Source organism: Bombus flavifrons, chromosome 18 (assembly GCF_040668555.2).
Source record: "Bombus flavifrons isolate JBK064 chromosome 18, iyBomFlav1_principal, whole genome shotgun sequence".
In the NCBI taxonomy this organism is placed as follows: Eukaryota; Metazoa; Arthropoda; class Insecta; order Hymenoptera; family Apidae; genus Bombus; species Bombus flavifrons.
Genome location: NC_138459.1, coordinates 4,997,068 through 5,015,039, shown reverse-complemented (window position 1 = coordinate 5,015,039; position 17,972 = coordinate 4,997,068). Strand labels below are relative to the sequence as shown.

Sequence of the window (17,972 nt, the reverse complement as noted above, 5' to 3'; positions counted from 1 at the left end):
ATTATTATAGAACAATATGATTAGAAACAAGTAAATAAATTGTTTTTCTATAAAATGCATTAAAATTTAGCGCACGGAAAAAAAAGAAAAACATTTTCTGATATTCAATATATTGAATTTTATTACAAAATGTATTTAGGCTACAACATGTAATATAATAATTGCGTTTGGTCTAGACCCTTACGAAAAAGAAAAGCTAAACTGCACCACATTTACTGTTATCTTGCTAAGACACTTCGTTCGTTTACGTTTCAAGGAAACATTTATAAATGCGAAAAAGTTTGGTACATGTATGAAAATGAAGTACCTCTTTTTAAGTTATGTGAACCACGTTTAATACGTTTAACCAGTTTTGAGATCGAATCATTGTGTTATCATAAATATATCTTGTACGAGCTATACAATAGCTATACAATAGCTTATACGAATTTTTCTAAATGCGGATATGCCATGCATAAAAGCAATATAAATGTACATGAATATATATATACATATCTTTTAAAAAAATTCATTTCACTTTCCCTGTGTTTCAATTTTTTGTTTAAAGGATAAAAAACAAATCTTCGGACATATTGAAAAGTTCCAAACTTTTTTCTTTTTCTTTAATATAAATTCGCATATTCATTGTATTATGAAAAATTAAATTTCCAGTAATATTTTATAATACAATGAATGCTTTATATGGTATCAATAACCATTCGAGCATTTGTGAAAGAACTTACATTACATATTCGCATTTTCCTTGAAGCGCACCCTAAGAACGAATGGTCCGAAGACACATGTTATATTTAAAGAAGACAGTAGATTGTACATTAAACAATATACAACTGAAATATATCGTATAGATGTAAAAATCATAAAATTATCGGTAGTAAACTCTCTATTACAATATACGGCGTGTTGTAATGTGTGTATATAATCGTTCAAATTCGGTTGTTAAACGTTCGACGAAGTAAAGGAAACTATCCCAAGCAGCTAATCCTAAGATAATGATTTCCTTTTTTTATTTATATAACTTCTATTTATATTAGGTATGCACGTACTTGTGATAACTAAACAGATACATGATGATTCTTTGTGACGCAAAGACACTATCAACTTTGCGGATCGATCAAAGAGCAGGAGGCTGTTGTATGTAAAATGAAAAATGAATGTTAAAAAATATTTTATATCCTGATTATTATTTTTATTATCTTCTTTTTTTTGCACGTAATCGTATCTGTTCAGTGAATCACTTAATCCAATTAATTTCGTTTGTATTCATTTCTTGATCAAAGCAATATGCTTCGAATATTTATCTAAGAAGTGAATTCAAGGAGTAGTTTTCTCAAAGCTGCGCTGCAGGTACGAACAGCTTTGAACTTGGGTCTAGTTCATAATGACTTTTAATAGTACGAAACATTCCTTTTTTTTTATTAGTTCTTTACATGTTGTTATTATTATTGTGTGTATATATATTTTTTTATTTATGTATATATATATATATTTTCTTTTCTTTAAAAAGCTTGAAATATGTCTTAAAAAGATTTTCGGGAAAAAGAGCGGATGTAGAAAAAATAAGAAACAAGAAAATCATTTTAGTCTTTGTCGACAATGTTGAACGTATTGAAAAAAAAAGTCATATTCACACATATATAGCTACATATAAACGTATTTATATGTACTTTTAATTGCACTCCATAATAAAATAAAAATTTCTTCCGTTAAGTTATTTCCCCGATTATCTACACACGCTTAACGTCAGTTTCGTTAAATTTCTTTTCTCTCACTTTCTTAGAGTTGGACTTAGCAGCCTCCTGTTCTCTAATATAACTATATCCAAATGTTTTATTCTTTTATTATAATTATCAAGTAAAATTTGTAAAATACAATATACATACTACCTATCATAAATTCTTAATTTTTCTTTATAAATAATTATAGTAGTAGTCTTCACACCATTTGTTAATTTATTATAATCGGATGCCGTTCCTTTCGTTTTAATTTAAATATTACATTTGTGCCCTTTGCACTAATTCATTTTATAGTATTCTGCGTGACTGTGTATATATAATACATATAATATAATCTAAAGGACTTATTGTATTTACATATATACATGTAACAACGGCGCATAGTCCGAATTTGTTAATTTTTCTCCTGATTGCTACTAAGATCGACTTTTTCAACAGCAAACGTTTATCTGGGAGAGGACATCTACACATCTACAATGGATTCGGAAGTAACTGTGCACAAATTTCATGTGTAAATACTAATGGATGTTTAGTTAAAATTCTGGTCAGATCTTTGTATAATCCTTTCTCTAGCAACACGCAACTTCCGTTGCTACTAGCGACTGGTCTCGTTTGCTTCATATAAATTTAATCAAACTTGAACTAATTACAAAAAGCTTACAACTTTTAGGAAATAGGCTCCATTGTTAGTGATTAATATTTTTTTTCCTTATTCTCGCTTGGCCAACCTCGGATTTGGTTTTGGTGGCTTTCTTTTTTTCTTTCTATCTCGAAAGTATAAATGTTTTGAACAACTGTTTGCTTAAGAGGTCAAAGAGGAAGACAATTCTAATTCTACGCCTTTTTCCTTACGTTTTAAAACAGTACAATATGTGTATAAAATAATGTTAGAACGTACATCATCATATGTTATGCAAATACTCTTTCTTTCATCATTATTTCAAACATTCCAATGCCCCAACACATATATGTATAATATATATAAAGTAGATATAAATGTATATCTACTTTTTTTTTGTATTTACGATTACATTACATCTTGCTAGCTTTTTTTATGTTTCTCTTGTACTTGTCCCTCTCGAGCAAAAGTTGCGATCTTACCTGACCGTTAAAACACCATTGTTTAATGCACCCTATATAAAGTTTTAGGGTTGGCCAAGATCTCACTCATGCTACGAATCAAGATCATCTTCTCTCTGGCTACTGAAGTATGATACTAAACCGCCAAATTCTCCAGAACCTTCTTCATCGTACTGTTTGTTTCCAGTACCAGCATCGTTCGCATGTGCTTGCTGTTGTGGTGGAGGCTGAGGGGGAGGCGGGGCTTGAATGGGTGGTTGATTATCAGCAGGAGATGAAAAGTGATCCGCGGGATACGGAGATCCTTGATATGCGGCTGCATCATCTGCTGTGGACATCGGCGGTGGTGGTGGATAGGCACCATAATGATAATTAGGAGGAGGGGGAGGATGATACGGTGAAAAATTACCAGGTGGTCGATTAGGAGGCGGTGATGGTTGTTGCATATTATGATTAACCGGTGATGCATTGGTGAAAGGAGGCATTTGATGTCTAGGACCCATTGGATTATCTGCAAACCTGGACATGGGAGGTGCCCCTCTGACATAAGGAGGAGGTGGAGGAGGTGTAGGACCACCTTTTGCTAGAGGACTTCCGGCAGCTGGTGGAATCATTGCAGGTCCAGGGCCAAGTGGAGAACTACGATCTCGATTGTTGATCGATATCGGTCCACCACCTGATGGAGAAGGATCCATTGGATGATGCGGCGTATGATATATTTGCGGACCAGGTACTCTCATTCTCATTGGCGGAGTTCCTGATCTTACAGCAGCAAAATGAGGTGGTATAGAAGATTGTCCCGCTTGTCTATACGGAGAAGGTATTCTTCCACGTGGTTGCATTTCGTAACCTGTCCTAGGTCCACCCATTATTTGACCTCCAGCGTTTGGTCCACCGAAGTATTTGTGTCCCATTGCTGCAGCTGCAGCGGAGAACGATTGTGGACTACTCGATACAGGTTGAGATTGAAGCATCCTGGTGATAACGGAAGACTGTTGATTAGGTGGCAACGACGGATAAACAGACTGTGAAGTCGGAGTTTGCGAAGAAGGTGGTCCTTGTGTTGTAACAACGCCAGCAGGTGGTGTGGACGGAGCGGAACCAGAGGTGCTACTACCTGGTGTAGGAAGTACATTCGGAATTTCACCAGGTTTCATCTCCGAATTAGAATCAGTGCCCATACCAATTAAACCAGCCTCAGCAGCAGCTTTTGCCGCTGCTTCCGCAGCTCTAGCTGCTTCCAGCGCAAGAGTCTTTTTACCCTTACCACGTCCCCTTCTTTTAGGTTTCATAGGCGATCCATCGGGATTAAAAAGTTGTCCATCTGGTCCCGTCATCATAGGAATGTGTCCTTCGCCTGTTCTTTCCGCATCAGGAGTCATAATCGCTGACATATTGGGAGTGATATTAGATGGTATGGTAGTTACCAAGTTTTGTGGCATGCTGGCAGATAAAACAGTGGTGTTTAAATTCGGAGCCCCATCTCTGCGCATTTGTTCTGCAAGAATTTCGGCTTTACTCCGACGGCCTCTCTTTTTCTTCTTTGGTACATCTCCATCAGTTCCCTCTGGCGCGTTAGGGTCTCGTTGCCTCTCAGCTGCCAATATCTCTAATGCTTTTAAACGCGCCTTTTCTAATTTTTTTGCTTCTCGTTCTTGTTTCTTCTTTTTTGCTATTTCGATAGCTGCAAGTTCTAACTGTCGTCTGGCGTATTCTTCATCCTCCATCATCATTTGTTCTAATTGTTCGTCATCTAAGTCAGCTAGTTCACCTGCTCCAAGTCCCGTTAAGGAACCTTCTGGCACATCTCCGGTGAAAGAACCTGCTACTGACATAGCCGTACTGGTTAAACCTACATTCTCTGAAAGATTATCATCAAGTTTCGTATCTATCTCTCCCATAGGATTATCTATGACATTCGCCATGATATCTTTCTCGCCATCTTGATCATCTCTTCTTTGGATAACAGAACTAAGCAAAAAGTTTTGTTTACGTGACTTGTTTTTACTTCCAGGTTTCGGACCAGGCTTTTTTCTTTGTTTTGGTGTTCCATCGTTTAACATTTTCCGTTTACCACCGGGACTCTTGCTTTTCCTAGGTTTTCTATTTTTTGGCGATTTAGTTTTAAATTTATGACCATCTTTTTTTGGATTATAAATATCACCTATAAGGTGATATTATATGTTAATTCATAATATTTCTACGTTTATATTCTTAACATTAATATGCTTTTTTCTCAATTTACCTGAATCTGAATCTTTCTCAGCATCTTCATTTAAATCTTCGCCCTCATTTACAACAAATTCATCTTCACTTTCTCCCGTTTTTCTTAATGCCTTTTTTAGCTCCTATAATATTACATTCTTTTATTTCTAAACTCCTATGTTATATAACATTATGTATTACCTCTTCGCTATCTGATGCAATTTCTTCTTGATAATTAATCTTTTTACCGCGAGTTCGCCTACTTAATATTTCTTCTTCTTCTGGTTTATTTTCATCCGGAAGACCACCGTATATAATCTGAAAATATAATTAAGTTTAAATTAAAAGTTTGTTATTATATATTAAAGTAAGTAGAATAAGATAAATTTAACATACTTTTCTCCGAATTGTTGGCGTCTTCTTTGTTCTTATTACATTATCCTGTGATAAATCGAGGAAGGACATGTATATTAAAAAAAACGATGAAATACAATTATTTCAAACAGATTATATCTATAATCTTACCTTCTTCTTTTTTTGTTGCGTTATTTCTTCGAGTGGTAGAGTGGCAGGTGTACCAGATATTTCAGAGTTTATTTCTGGTAGTTTTATATCTTTTATCTGGTTAATATGTTTGTCTTCATTATTTTCATTTAAGTTATCAAGTTTGACATCTAATACATCAGACATTATAGATTCGTTGTTTTCTAATTGTGGTTGTATCTCACACGACATTTCCATTTTTGATTCGTCATTTGACTCTTCCGTTTCGCTTTGGTTGTCAGACTCGATTATACGTTTTCTCTTCTTTTTCTTTCTATTTTTCGTCTTCGGCAATGTTTTATACCTAGATGTCGATACGTTCCTACTTCTAAAAGAAAATTTAAAAGTGAAACAATTTAAGAATTGAACAAAGAATGAACTAATCATAAATTAACTATTTAGTAATAATAATATAGGATAGAACAATAGTATCTTACTTTTTTTTCCTCTGTCGCCATGAATTATCGCTATCTTCGTTATCTGAATCCCATGTAGACCGAGATTTTTTTCTTTTTGGTCTATCGCTTTCTTCACTGTCGTCATTTACTATAAAAGGTTTATTATTACAATTTTTTCTTACCTCATATAATAATATCCATTCTAATACTAGTCAAAGAATTGATTCCGTATACTTACTAAAGTCTTCGTAACGCGTAGTTCTGGCTCTAGTGCTTCGTCGTACGGACCGCGAATCTCCTTTTCTACTACGTCGTTTTACGTCAGCAAAAGTGCTTTCATCAGAAGATGTTATATGGTCATCAAAATCTTCTTCTTCCTCAGAACTCGTACCTTTAAAATCTTCGTCACTTTCAGGATCATCTTCGCTGCTTATATCAAGACTATTCAGCTTACGATGTTTCTTACGCGACAAGAATTTCTTTACTGCTCCTTTGTCTTGTTCTTCTTCTTCCTCATCAATACCATCCTCACATTCCATCTTATACTCTTCATCGCTCTCTTTTTCTGATTTTTTGTCAATGTCATCTTTACCTTCTGGAGCTTCTTCAATGTTTAATACTTCATTCTTAAAATGCAGCTAGAAGCAAATTTTTATTGAAAAATTTAACATAACATAAAATTAAGTAAAAATATGTAATAATAGTTTTTTTTACTTGCGCTTCTTCTTTTTCTGCATTCACTATAGTTGCAATGTCTTTTCCTCTTCCTTGATTTCCGGCTCCCTGAACTGCTTCTACTTCGTCTTGGATTGCAGCATTGATCATGGCATCATAGTCATTAAATTTATATTTGTTAGCGGATCGTCTTTCACGTAACTGATATACAGGTTCACTTTCTTCACTACTAGATGTTTCTGTACTTGTCGAAGATGATGCTGATGAAGATTCTATAAAAGATACAAGATATTAATTCAAGATAACAAAAATGAGTAGTAAAAAGGCAAAAGATTACCATTATCAGATTCTTGGCTAGAGGCTTTTGATCCTTTCTGATGACGTTGTGATTCATTTTTGTGAAGAACATTATCTAGACTTATACCAACAAATGCTAGTCTCTTCTTTCTTAAAACTTCATTTTCATGTCTTTTCGTCAATTGATCGTACATTTTTAAGCTTTCTCTTAATTTAATCACTAGCAAGTTCTAAAATAAAGTATTAATTTATGACACAATTTTTTTTTAAGTAAATAGCTTATTCAACAAGTATGCTGAGATTAAAAGCTTACGTGCTGACATGGAGGACAGAACCAATCACCCTCTGGTATTAACATGAGAGCAGGTCTCAAGCAAGAACAGTGCCACCCTTTATCACAAGAATCACATAAAAGTATCCATTCTGGATGATCTGCCTTACCACATTTTTGACAAGCATACTCATCATCTGCTTCTTCAACATCACTTTGAGCTATAATTAAACAATGTTGATATATTGGAGTACAATTTAGTGTTTTTTTAAGTTTGTAAATAATCATGTAATACCTTTTTGCGCAGTCCTTGCTCTTCTTAATGGCTCTGATTCTTGATCTTTTTCAAGATCACTTTCGGGCGAAAACTCATGATCGCTTTTAAAAAGCAGAGATCCTTCACTTTCTATTTCTTCTTCTTCATCCTCTTCTTCATCATTCTCATTTTCATCATCACTACTAGAACCTGAAGAACTCTGCCATGGATTTGCTTCATTAAATTTAGCAGACATTTTCTTCTTTTTCCTTTTTCTACGTTTCTTTTTAGATTTCTTTTCTTTCTCTATTTCTTTTATTGCGATTTCCTCTTCGCTTTCAGGCTAAAATTACGATAATTATATAATATGTTAATATCAACTGTACAATTAAGCAAAATAAAAAAATATACCTTTGGTTTCTTCCGCTTCTTTCTTTCCACTGAATCTTTTTTGTCTTTTCTTTCATTTGAAGTCTCTTCCTCAATCCTTCGTCTATCTGCTTCTTCTTTAATTTTTAATTGTGCTATTCTTCTAGACTGCCTTACAGGTGTTTCATCTTGAGTTAATCCTGTTTGTGTTTCAGGAACAATATCTCTACCTACCTCTAGGCCCAACACCATTTTTCCTATGAACAATATTTTTCTAGATAGTAAATTGTATGTTATCTGCGAAATATATAAACATATGAAAGGAGAAATAAAAACTTACTTTTCTTTCGTTTTTTCTGTGAAATTGGTGTCATATTTAAAGAATCGTTATTGCTTGGTGTTTCATCAAGATGGATCTCAGATGATACCTCAGAAGTTTGAATACTCTGAAATTCAGAATGTTTTGGTCGAGCTGAACGTCCACTTCCTCTATAACGCCTTCGTCTTCCTCTAGGACGTCCTCTTGTTTTCCTTCCAATTGCAACCGAATGAGTAGTACTTTGGTCATCGCTAACATCCTTAACTTCTTGATCTTCTGACTTTTCAGGGCTACATTTTACAGCCTCGTCTTCTGAACTTATTGTTACAACGCGATTTTCCTCCACAGACTTTCGCAATTGCTTATCAGGTATTCGTTTCGCACGTAATTTTATTCTTTTACCTCCTATTGTTTCTTCATCATTTTGTTTTGCAATTATATCTTCAGAATTTGATTCATGAGAACTATTACGTCGCTTACGGGATACTCTTGGTGATTCAGTGGAATCCAGTTTCCATCCATCATAAACGAGTTCAGATACGGGTTTAACCCGTAAGCCTATTTTTGGAGCAGAGATATCACTCTGCTCGTTATCGTCTAATTTTTTAAATGTATCATCGTCAGTACATGCTAAAGGATCCATTTCCTCGGGAACTGTACTGAATAAATTTTCATTGTCTACTTCCATTGAATCGTCAGATGATACAGAGACTGTTTTCACTTCAATACTTTGAATTTCTGAGCTCCCTTTTTTCTCGTCATTTTCGTCGTTATGTTCCTGCACAACTTTGTTCAACACGATATCCGCTGTATTAGTTATTGTGCTGTATTCATGTTTTGCTAAATGTTTTGTTGTACTATTAGATACTACATCCCCACTTATTTTATTTTCATCAATTTCTACTTGTTTAAAGTTATCCAAATTTTGACCCAATTGTAATTTAGAATTTGTTAAGTCTTCTAATATTTGTTCACTGGATTCTATATATGGAGATTTAGATTTTAATGGAGGAACATCTTGAATATCAGAAACATCGCTCAATCTCTTACTAGTTGCCTTCTTAGCATCATTTATGATCGTCGCTGATTCTGATGTAGTTTCTTGGGTATTAAATACTGCTGATTTATCATTTAAACTAGAGACAGTATTTTCAAGAAGGGATTCTGTACTTTTATTTATAACATGAAATGATTCGCTATGCTTCTCATGGTTATCTGTAACACTCAAATTCTCTGATTTTTCAGATATAAAATTTACAAATTGTAAGTTATCCGTAGATTTGAAATCTTCTGGTATAGTTGAAATATTATTTTCATATATTTCTGATTTATCTATACCTGAGGATGTATTGTCAAATTTATCAAGTGGTAAAATATTTTGTACAGAATGTATTGTTATATCATTTTCAGACATATCTTTATTGAAATCTCCTTCATCATGTAAATGTGCAGCAAATTTATTGTCTTTATTACTAAATCCTGAAAATTCTGTCAATTTATTATATGATTCTATGATTGAAAATTCTTCTGTAACATGTTCAACTTCTTTATTTTTGATAAATTTGATATCATTATCAAAACTCGTTATTAATTTTTCTTCCATAGGTTTTACACATTGCTCTTTCAAGCCCTCACATGATATTTCTTTCTCAACATCATTAAATTCAATGTCTTCATTTGTTTGTTTTTGAGTTTTAATTATGTTTATAGAATTTATTGTTTCAGAATCATTTCTTCCTTCAGAAATCGTATTCATGATTTTGTCTGAAACTTGAACTAAACCATCATTTTCACTTATTTCGCCTATTACATTGTTTGTTTTAGTTAATGCTGAATTTATATTTTCTTTATTCATTGGCTCAGTTTCAGAAACGATTGATGAAACCTCCGCTTTTATTAATTCTGCACTATTACTTTCTGAAATATTAATATCTTTTTTCTCATTTATAATTAATTTTTCATTTAAATGAAATTGACTAACAATACAGTTATATTCTTCTTCAATTATTTCATTGTTAGTTATCTTCACTTCTTTATATTCGGTTTCTTCGTTTTCCATTTTCTTAAAACTATTTTCTGACACTAATTCTCTTCCTTTTTTATTAGTAACTGCATTCTGTAATTCTTCAGACAATTCTTCATCCTTTGTAATTAATTTTTGAATTGTTTGTTTTATTTTTTGTTCATTACTAATCATTGTTTCTTCTTCTAAATCTGTAAACAAGTTATTTTTATTTTCAATTGTTTCTCTGTGAGAGCTCTCAAAAGCATCATTACTGTCATCATTGGAGTCACTGCTCTCATAATTTGCGACTAAAGACTGTTTTATTTTGTCTGGTTCTTGCAAATTCACGGGATTTATGTCTATTTGATTCAATTTTGGTTCCTCTGTCTTTGATTTTTCAATAATATATTCTTGTTGAGTATTATTTGCATTTTCTACAGTATTATTTGTAGAATTTAACTCTTCATTTTTTACATTACTGTCTTCAATATGTTTTATAATATAATCACATTGATTTATATTACTTTTTTCATCCTGTTCAATCATCTTTTCATCTTCTGAAATTATAGGCTCTATCATGGTACCAGATTTTTGCTGAATGTCTACATCGTTGACGTCCTCTGTTTTTTTCCTTTCAACAACAGTACCAAATTTATTTGTTTCATCAGAAGATGAACATAATTCCAATGAAATACTACGTGTATCTCCATATGATAAGTTGTCATCAAAACATTCTTTTTCTTCATTTAGTTTAAAAGGTTCATTATCAGACTTTGACAATTTATCATCAATAGACATATCTTTATTCAAATCTTGATCAACACAGGAACTTCGGTTTTCTAATGTTTCAATGTCAATTATATTAGATACAATCATTTCACCTTCAGCTTCAACTGCATCAGATTTAGATGGTTTAAAATTATTTGTGTCAGGTACTGTCTCTGTTAATACATTGTAAATAGAACATTCATCTTTAAAGGAAAATTTCTCAGAATCTGAATGCACTTTAGCGCTTTCGTGAATCGAAGTCTTGTGAGTGCAATTACCATCTGAGCTACTTATTGTAGGAACTAGCGAATCTTTACATTGTTCAATTAATTCCGAACTAGTAACAGTAAAATTGTCTGTTAAATCTAATTTGGTATTAACATCAGGCACAGAATTTTTGATAAATGAATTAACTGAAATTTCATTTTGTTCTGAAATTTCTATTTTTTTACTATTTTTAATGCAATTATGTGCCAAATGTACATCAGAATCAGTCAAAATTTTCATGTTCTCATTATCAGGATTTATTAATTGCTTTTCTTGATTATGAAATTCTGGGATATTATCATTTTTGTCATTTTGTTTAGAACTTTCAACAGATAAGTCAAATTCTTTCTCAGATACATGTTCCATTTCTTTTTCTGCTAAACTATCTACTTCTTGATAAGTGGAAAATTCTTCCTTACTTGTACAACCTAATTCTGAATTTTGAGCAAAAGATGAACATGAATTATTAACAAATGTTGTATCTGTTTCTAACTCGCCTTTTTTAAGTGTTGATATATCAGATGATTTGCAATCAGCTTCACCTTTAGAACAAAGAATTGGAGATTTTACAGTTTCATCAGTGTCATTTTGTAAATCTGATATTTTATTCTGACTTTTTACTTGTTCTTCTAATGTATTACTTTCTGCTGTTGATATCTCAAGTTGCATAGATTCAATATTTGAGTCGAACTGTACTGTAGATGGTGTTACAATTGCATTCTCAAGCTTTATATTTGCATCTTGCATATTTATATCATTCGTACTGTGAGGTTGTGAAATTATGCCTGATATTTCTGTTTCTTCAGATTTTGTATACTCGTTTTTTGTATTTTCACTACTAGTAATAGAATCCTGTACAATAGATTTAAAATTTTCTTCTTTTGATTCAGAACTAGACAAATCTATTTCTGTCTTTTGCATTGCACAACGTCCTCCATCTATAGAATATTTCAAAGGAACTGTTTCTTCCCATATATTAGTTGATTCTCCAACCTTTTCTATTTTATTCTTATTATCATCTTCATGAAGTGGACTATTACTTGTAGGTGCATACGAATTTATTTTTAACGAGTTATTATTCATTTGAGTTACGCCAAAATCGTCTGACGTATAAGAAGTAATATCTTCCGCTGGTTTGGAAGAAGAAACACATTCATATTGCAGTGTATCAGATTTAGATTCTATAGTTGTTGAAACTGTATGATCAGATGGTGACTCAAATACTTCTGCTCTGGAAGTATATGAAATACAATTAGGACCAAAAAAAAATCTTGGTGGTGATGCAGCTGTTGGTTTGCATTCATTATCTACTTTTTCTGCAGTATTTGTCTCGTGTGAAGTTATACTGTCGGAATCACAAACATTCTCAGCAGCATCTTTATTACTTATTGACTGAGTTGTGGGTGTAATTTCTGGATAAAATTCAAGCGTTTCTGACGTATCTGCTTGACATAAGGAAATGGACGAATCACACTGCATGGAATCTTGAGAAACAGGACTTAGTTTTTGCCTCAAGGAATTTCCTTCTGTGTCCTGTGAATTTTCGGCTTCTACATTTCTTTTTTGTGAAGTTGAATTTTCATTACTTACAGAATTTCCATCTATCTTAACATCTTGATTTTTATTAGAGGAATTTTCACATTCAATTTCATTTCTTTTCTGTGATATGTCTTCTTCATTTGATATGATACTACTGTCACATTCTGGTTTTTCTTCTGGTTTTCCAACATCCCATCTCGATATTCTTTTTACAGAACTGTTAGAATTTTTTGGTATTATTTGAATGCCCAATGATGGTTTGAACTTGGACTTTTCTTGTGTTGAACCTACAGTTTGCCGATTACTTCTTACATTAATACTTGATTGCGGATAATTTCTGTTTAATTTTATGGCATTTTTACTTGTTATTAGAGATCCGGTAGACACTTCGTGTATAAGGCTATCTTCGTCTAAATTTTTACTTGGCAATAGAGAAGAAGTAGCAGAATCAGCTTCGTTTTTTGATTCGTTGCTTTCTTTATTGTCAGTTGATGCATCCTCACCAGGATTACCTGTCTGACACTCTTCACCAGATCCTTCTCCATAAAAAAAAATTATGGGCTCTTCTACAGCTTCTCCAAGAGCAGGATTAACTGCATCACAATCACTACCAGATCCTTCACCTTGAATCATTATCATTGGTTCCTCAATGGTTTCACCAACTTCATCTCTCCAATTACTACTCATTATTGATCTCTTATCCATAGAACTTCTAATTGGTATTACATCTGCTCTTATTCTCTTTAATATGTCTTGTTGCATATCATCTCCTTCTAATGGACGTTTTATCGGTGTTGGATTCATTCTTAGAGCCGTAATTTTACTCGGATCTGGTAGTATGGTATAATTTGGTAATCTGTGATCTTCTTTATTAGATATTCTCGAAGCATTATGATATGAAGCAGGAGACATATCGTAACCAGGAAATGACATTTGTCGTTTACTTAAATCTGCTACCATGCTATGATTACGCATCATCACAGCCCGAGCATCATACGGTAAATTTGTAATTTCCGGTTTGTTTATCTTCTTCGTACTGAGGTCCATTTCTCTATGTTGAAAATCTTGCGCCCTATATCCGGCAGAAGGTAAATCGATAGTTTTGTTAAATTTTCGACTAGATAAATCGATTCCGGAGAAATCCATTGGCCTGTTTTGCTCGTTCGTGTTCTCCCATCCTCTTGGTGATGTCGACAAATCCATACCTCTATGTTCTCTAAGCGAATTCACTTTATCTATCTGACTTCTTGCACAAAAATCTTGTGGTATTCTGTCATCATCTCCATTTATTATATTTCCCACAATACTTCCCGATCGCGCTAGGTTTTCAGCAATTTTCTCTAATGATTTTGCTCCACTTGGCTTTTCAAGTTTTTCAGATTGCATCCTCACAAGGTTCGCAGCCAGTTGATCTATTGGCTTCACAGACAATTTATTATGAGTTGTTGGCATGTCAGCAGAAGTAAAAAGAAAACTATTTTTATTAGATAACTTGTCTAGTGATTTCATAACTTGATCTGCTGAATCTTCATATTTCTTTGTTATATTCAATGTATGTGTTATTCCAGTAATTACTTTTTCTTCGTGTATTTGTTTCATTTCGGAAACATTTACTAACTTAAGAGGAGATGTAATAACAGGTGTTTCAATTGATTTAAGAGGCACTGATTCTTCAGAATCAATTTTTGAATTACTCACTATTGTATGCTCTTCAGATTTGTATGTTTCTACAGGTTTAGTATCATTAGATACAATAGTAGTAACCATCGTTTTTTGAATAGTGCTTAATTCTTTCTCTTGTGATGAAACTGTTTCTTTTTCTGATAATGTATCAACCTTAGCATTTAAAATTTTAAGGGGACATGATGATAATAAAGGGGGTGTTTCAACAGGATTTGATTCTACCATCTCATTTTGTATTGTCTGCTGAGAATCATCTTCCTCTGTATTTTGTTTAGAACTTTCATCATTTGTTAATTCATCTTCACCATCCACATCTTCCTCAACATTGCCAGCCTCATTAATGTCATCTTGTTCTCTTTCATCCTCAAAATCTTCACCTCCACTCTTATCTAATTCTTTTTCATCAGATCCTTCCATGTGAATGCCATTTTCCTGTACAACTTCATCCTCCAAACTTGGTGATGTAGTTATTTGTCCCGTATCAATAATAGGTTTCTCAGAAATTTCTAAACTATTACTATCTTCATTAATTGGAATAGCTCCAATTTCTCCATTTGATAAGGTATTTATAAGATTAACTACTCCTTCTCGATCCCTAACAATATATTTAAAGACTTTAAAATAGAATTTAAAATGTAAATAAAAAGAAATTCACATTTATATTGAACACATACTTAGCTACAAGTTCCCAATTTTCTTCATCTATATCTTCTTTATAAACCCTTATATTGCACTCTTCATCAAGTTGACACCAATAAGCTAAACCAGATTTATCTCTTCCTAAAGGTTCTACCCGTAATTCCTTAGCTGCTAATTTATTTACTTCATTTTTAAACTTTTGATTTAGGTCAAACTGTGTTTCTAAAAGAACCTGCAATGAAAAAACTTATGTAAAGAAAATTGGCATATATGATCATATAAATATGACATTGGAAACATGAACATAAGCATTCTTTATCTAACATTTTACAATATATAATAGAATAATTATATTTATACTTTAAGTAGTCGTAGTTTAACAGCAATACGGGCTTTTTTGTAACCAAAACGTTCAAGTTCCCATCCATCTTGATTAGAATATGTATGACAGAATTTAACCAGTGCACGTTCCCATTTTTCTGGTGATACTGTTTTACGTGTTTTTCGTAATAATTTGATGTGGAGATCTATCAACTGTTGTGGTACTAAAAAAAAAAACAACTGATTGTAAATAGAAATAAAACATGTATAAAAAGTATTAAATATTTATATTTTAGCACAAATAAAATTAAGAAATATCTTTGAAATATTTTCATTAGAGATATATTATTATAAAATTACAAAATTGTATTTAGTAACCTAAAACTTTTATTTACAAATGCATAGCCAATAAGAAGCTAACAGTAATTCATAAATCATTTTTGTCATATAGTATTAGAGTCATTAAAATGTGTATTTTTAAATCATTAATTTGACACACGATTCATAACTCGTAATCACGTGTAACTGAGGTTGACAACAAGGGAGGTGGCAGCACATGAGAAAATAACAACAGTAGATAGTAAATTGAACTAAACTGTCAATAATAGCATTATTTAAATGAAATGATGAATTTGATGTAAATAATTATCAATCGCATATTACTAATTAATTAGTAAATTCTCTTATTGTTAACTGTTGCTACACAAAGTAAACAAATAAGAAGACAAAGATCTTTAAGAATGATGTGTAGAATTCCGATGAAAAAAAGGGGATGAAAACAACTATAAATTTAGTGCTCGTGGTTGTTCAATATAAAATAATTATTTGAAAGTAATATTAGAATTATAAAAAAATACGGAATAGCATAAAATTTGAGAAGAAAACGCGAAATCGCGAAAGATAACTAATAGCACACGCGAGACTTTTGGCCCCGCGGGGGCGGGTCAATCATTCTCTCTCTCTTTTCTACACATACACGTATGCATGCAGGTGTTACTCACCCTCCTGTGTGTTTTCAAGCATCTCTTGAAGGCGCGCAATATCAGGATAAACGATACCACAGGACTTGCCGAAGCACTCGAGAAACGAACAAATCACCGCGAAATTTGGGTCACTCGCGCAAGAGGCTTCGTTATCGGACGCCATTTTTCCGCCGCTTCTCTCTGGGCCCGTCGCCGCTAGGCGATATACTACGCTAGGCGACCTAACAACTCGTATCGCATTTTCGTCAAATTACTTTCGATCGTCACTGCTGTTTCACAGCACGTTTATGAAAAAAACCTGTTAACGTAGTTAAAAAAAAAGAAAAACGACAGAAAATCAATGTTTTAGAACGTTCGAACACCGCTTCCCGCTTCGTTGCTTTCGTTACCTTGATTGTTCTCTACCTGCTCTACTCACACCCGCATCAAAACCACAAACGAACACGCGCGTCCAACAGAGACAAATGAAAACGATAAAGGACAGAAGCGAGAAAAAACACACGCGCACGTACTTGTATTGTTGTCTTAAACTCCCACTCTATTTTCGTATCGTTCAGACATTCAAGAAAACGAATACTTTCTCACGCGCCTTCTCTTCTTCGTTCACTTTACACTTTTCCACATATCACGATGCTTACCACAAATACACTCATACATACAAGTAAGAAGATCGTTGCGTCTCCCGAGTATATACAAGATGTGTAATGTGTGCACGCGCGCGCGCGCGCGCGCACCTTCGGGCGCAATAATAACGATGCACGTAATCGTGGGGGTATCGCCTTTCCTGGACGAACGTTATTCGTACCTCGCTGTTCTATCAGCGAGACTTGTTACTGTCGAATCACAGGGTATATTAGCAGCGCAGAAATAATAACCACCACAATGACAATGAAAACAGCCCCCTTCCTTGCACCACGGCGCACTGGACATCGCCTTCAGGTCCGGGCTACGAAACATTTGGAGGGTTCTCAACCTGCGTATGGCGCGGTACTCGAGTACCTGCCAAGCTTTAAGCCATCTCTACGGAATTATATCCTTTAACTAAACTTTTTTATATTCTATCTCCATTAGATTTGCTTGTCGTGTCGTCTAGTATCGGATTACCGTTCCAATAAGCATAAGTTGTCTATTTATACAGTCCATTTGTTCGGTGGTACCATTGAAATTCGATTATATTGAAAGAGCGCGAAAAGTTTACGGTAGAACGTCAAACGCACATTTCAAGGTTTCCCCGACCGACGCTGTCGCTCAATGACGTAGTTCTGCGTAGTTTCGTATAATTTCGAACAGCGGGAGTAACGATTCGATTAATTAGGACTAACCAAAGGAAATGGAATTATTGTTTTCTATCTATTACGTTCCTCTCGTGGACACTCGCGGATTTAACGAATTATAAAAACAAACCCGATTCTTAACGAATTGCACACGAACATGTGTACTCTACTCCATTTAGATTCTGTCACACCGTTTATTGTAATTTTTACATGGCCTTATACTCTATGGTGCTATACATCAAACACAGTAAACACGCCGACGTTTCATAGCAAGCTGAGATTGTGCGACTGCTGCGATCGATCGCGAGAGTCAGAAACACGAGCGATGTATACCTATATGCAGCGTA

General features: G+C 33.7%; 1 protein-coding gene across 1 annotated transcript; it reads right to left on the bottom strand.

The window, feature by feature from the left end:
- Positions 1-1,451: 1,451 nt before the first annotated feature.
- On the bottom strand, positions 1,452-17,185 carry LOC138189064 (microtubule-associated protein futsch). Its single transcript, XM_069131214.1, has 16 exons — positions 16,370-17,185; positions 15,408-15,592; positions 15,083-15,279; positions 8,168-15,003; positions 7,870-8,084; positions 7,498-7,801; positions 7,245-7,423; positions 6,972-7,161; positions 6,674-6,906; positions 6,198-6,597; positions 5,999-6,107; positions 5,544-5,889; positions 5,415-5,459; positions 5,220-5,336; positions 5,059-5,161; positions 1,452-4,977 (listed from the first exon to the last, which is right to left on the bottom strand). The coding sequence occupies exons 1-16, from the start codon at positions 16,512-16,514 to the stop codon at positions 2,906-2,908; spliced, it is 11,676 nt and encodes a 3,891-aa protein (XP_068987315.1). The 5' UTR covers positions 16,515-17,185; the 3' UTR covers positions 1,452-2,905.
- Positions 17,186-17,972: the final 787 nt, after the last annotated feature.

Coding starts and splice junctions, on each gene's coding strand:
- LOC138189064 (XM_069131214.1), bottom strand. CDS start 16,514: ATGGCGTCCGATAACGAAGCCTCTTGCGCGAGTGACCCAAATTTCGCG. Junction 7,802..7,869: donor AGAAGCGGAAGAAACCAAAG/GTATATTTTTTT, acceptor TCGTAATTTTAG/CCTGAAAGCGAAGAGGAAAT. Junction 6,907..6,971: donor TAGCCAAGAATCTGATAATG/GTAATCTTTTGC, acceptor TATCTTTTATAG/AATCTTCATCAGCATCATCT.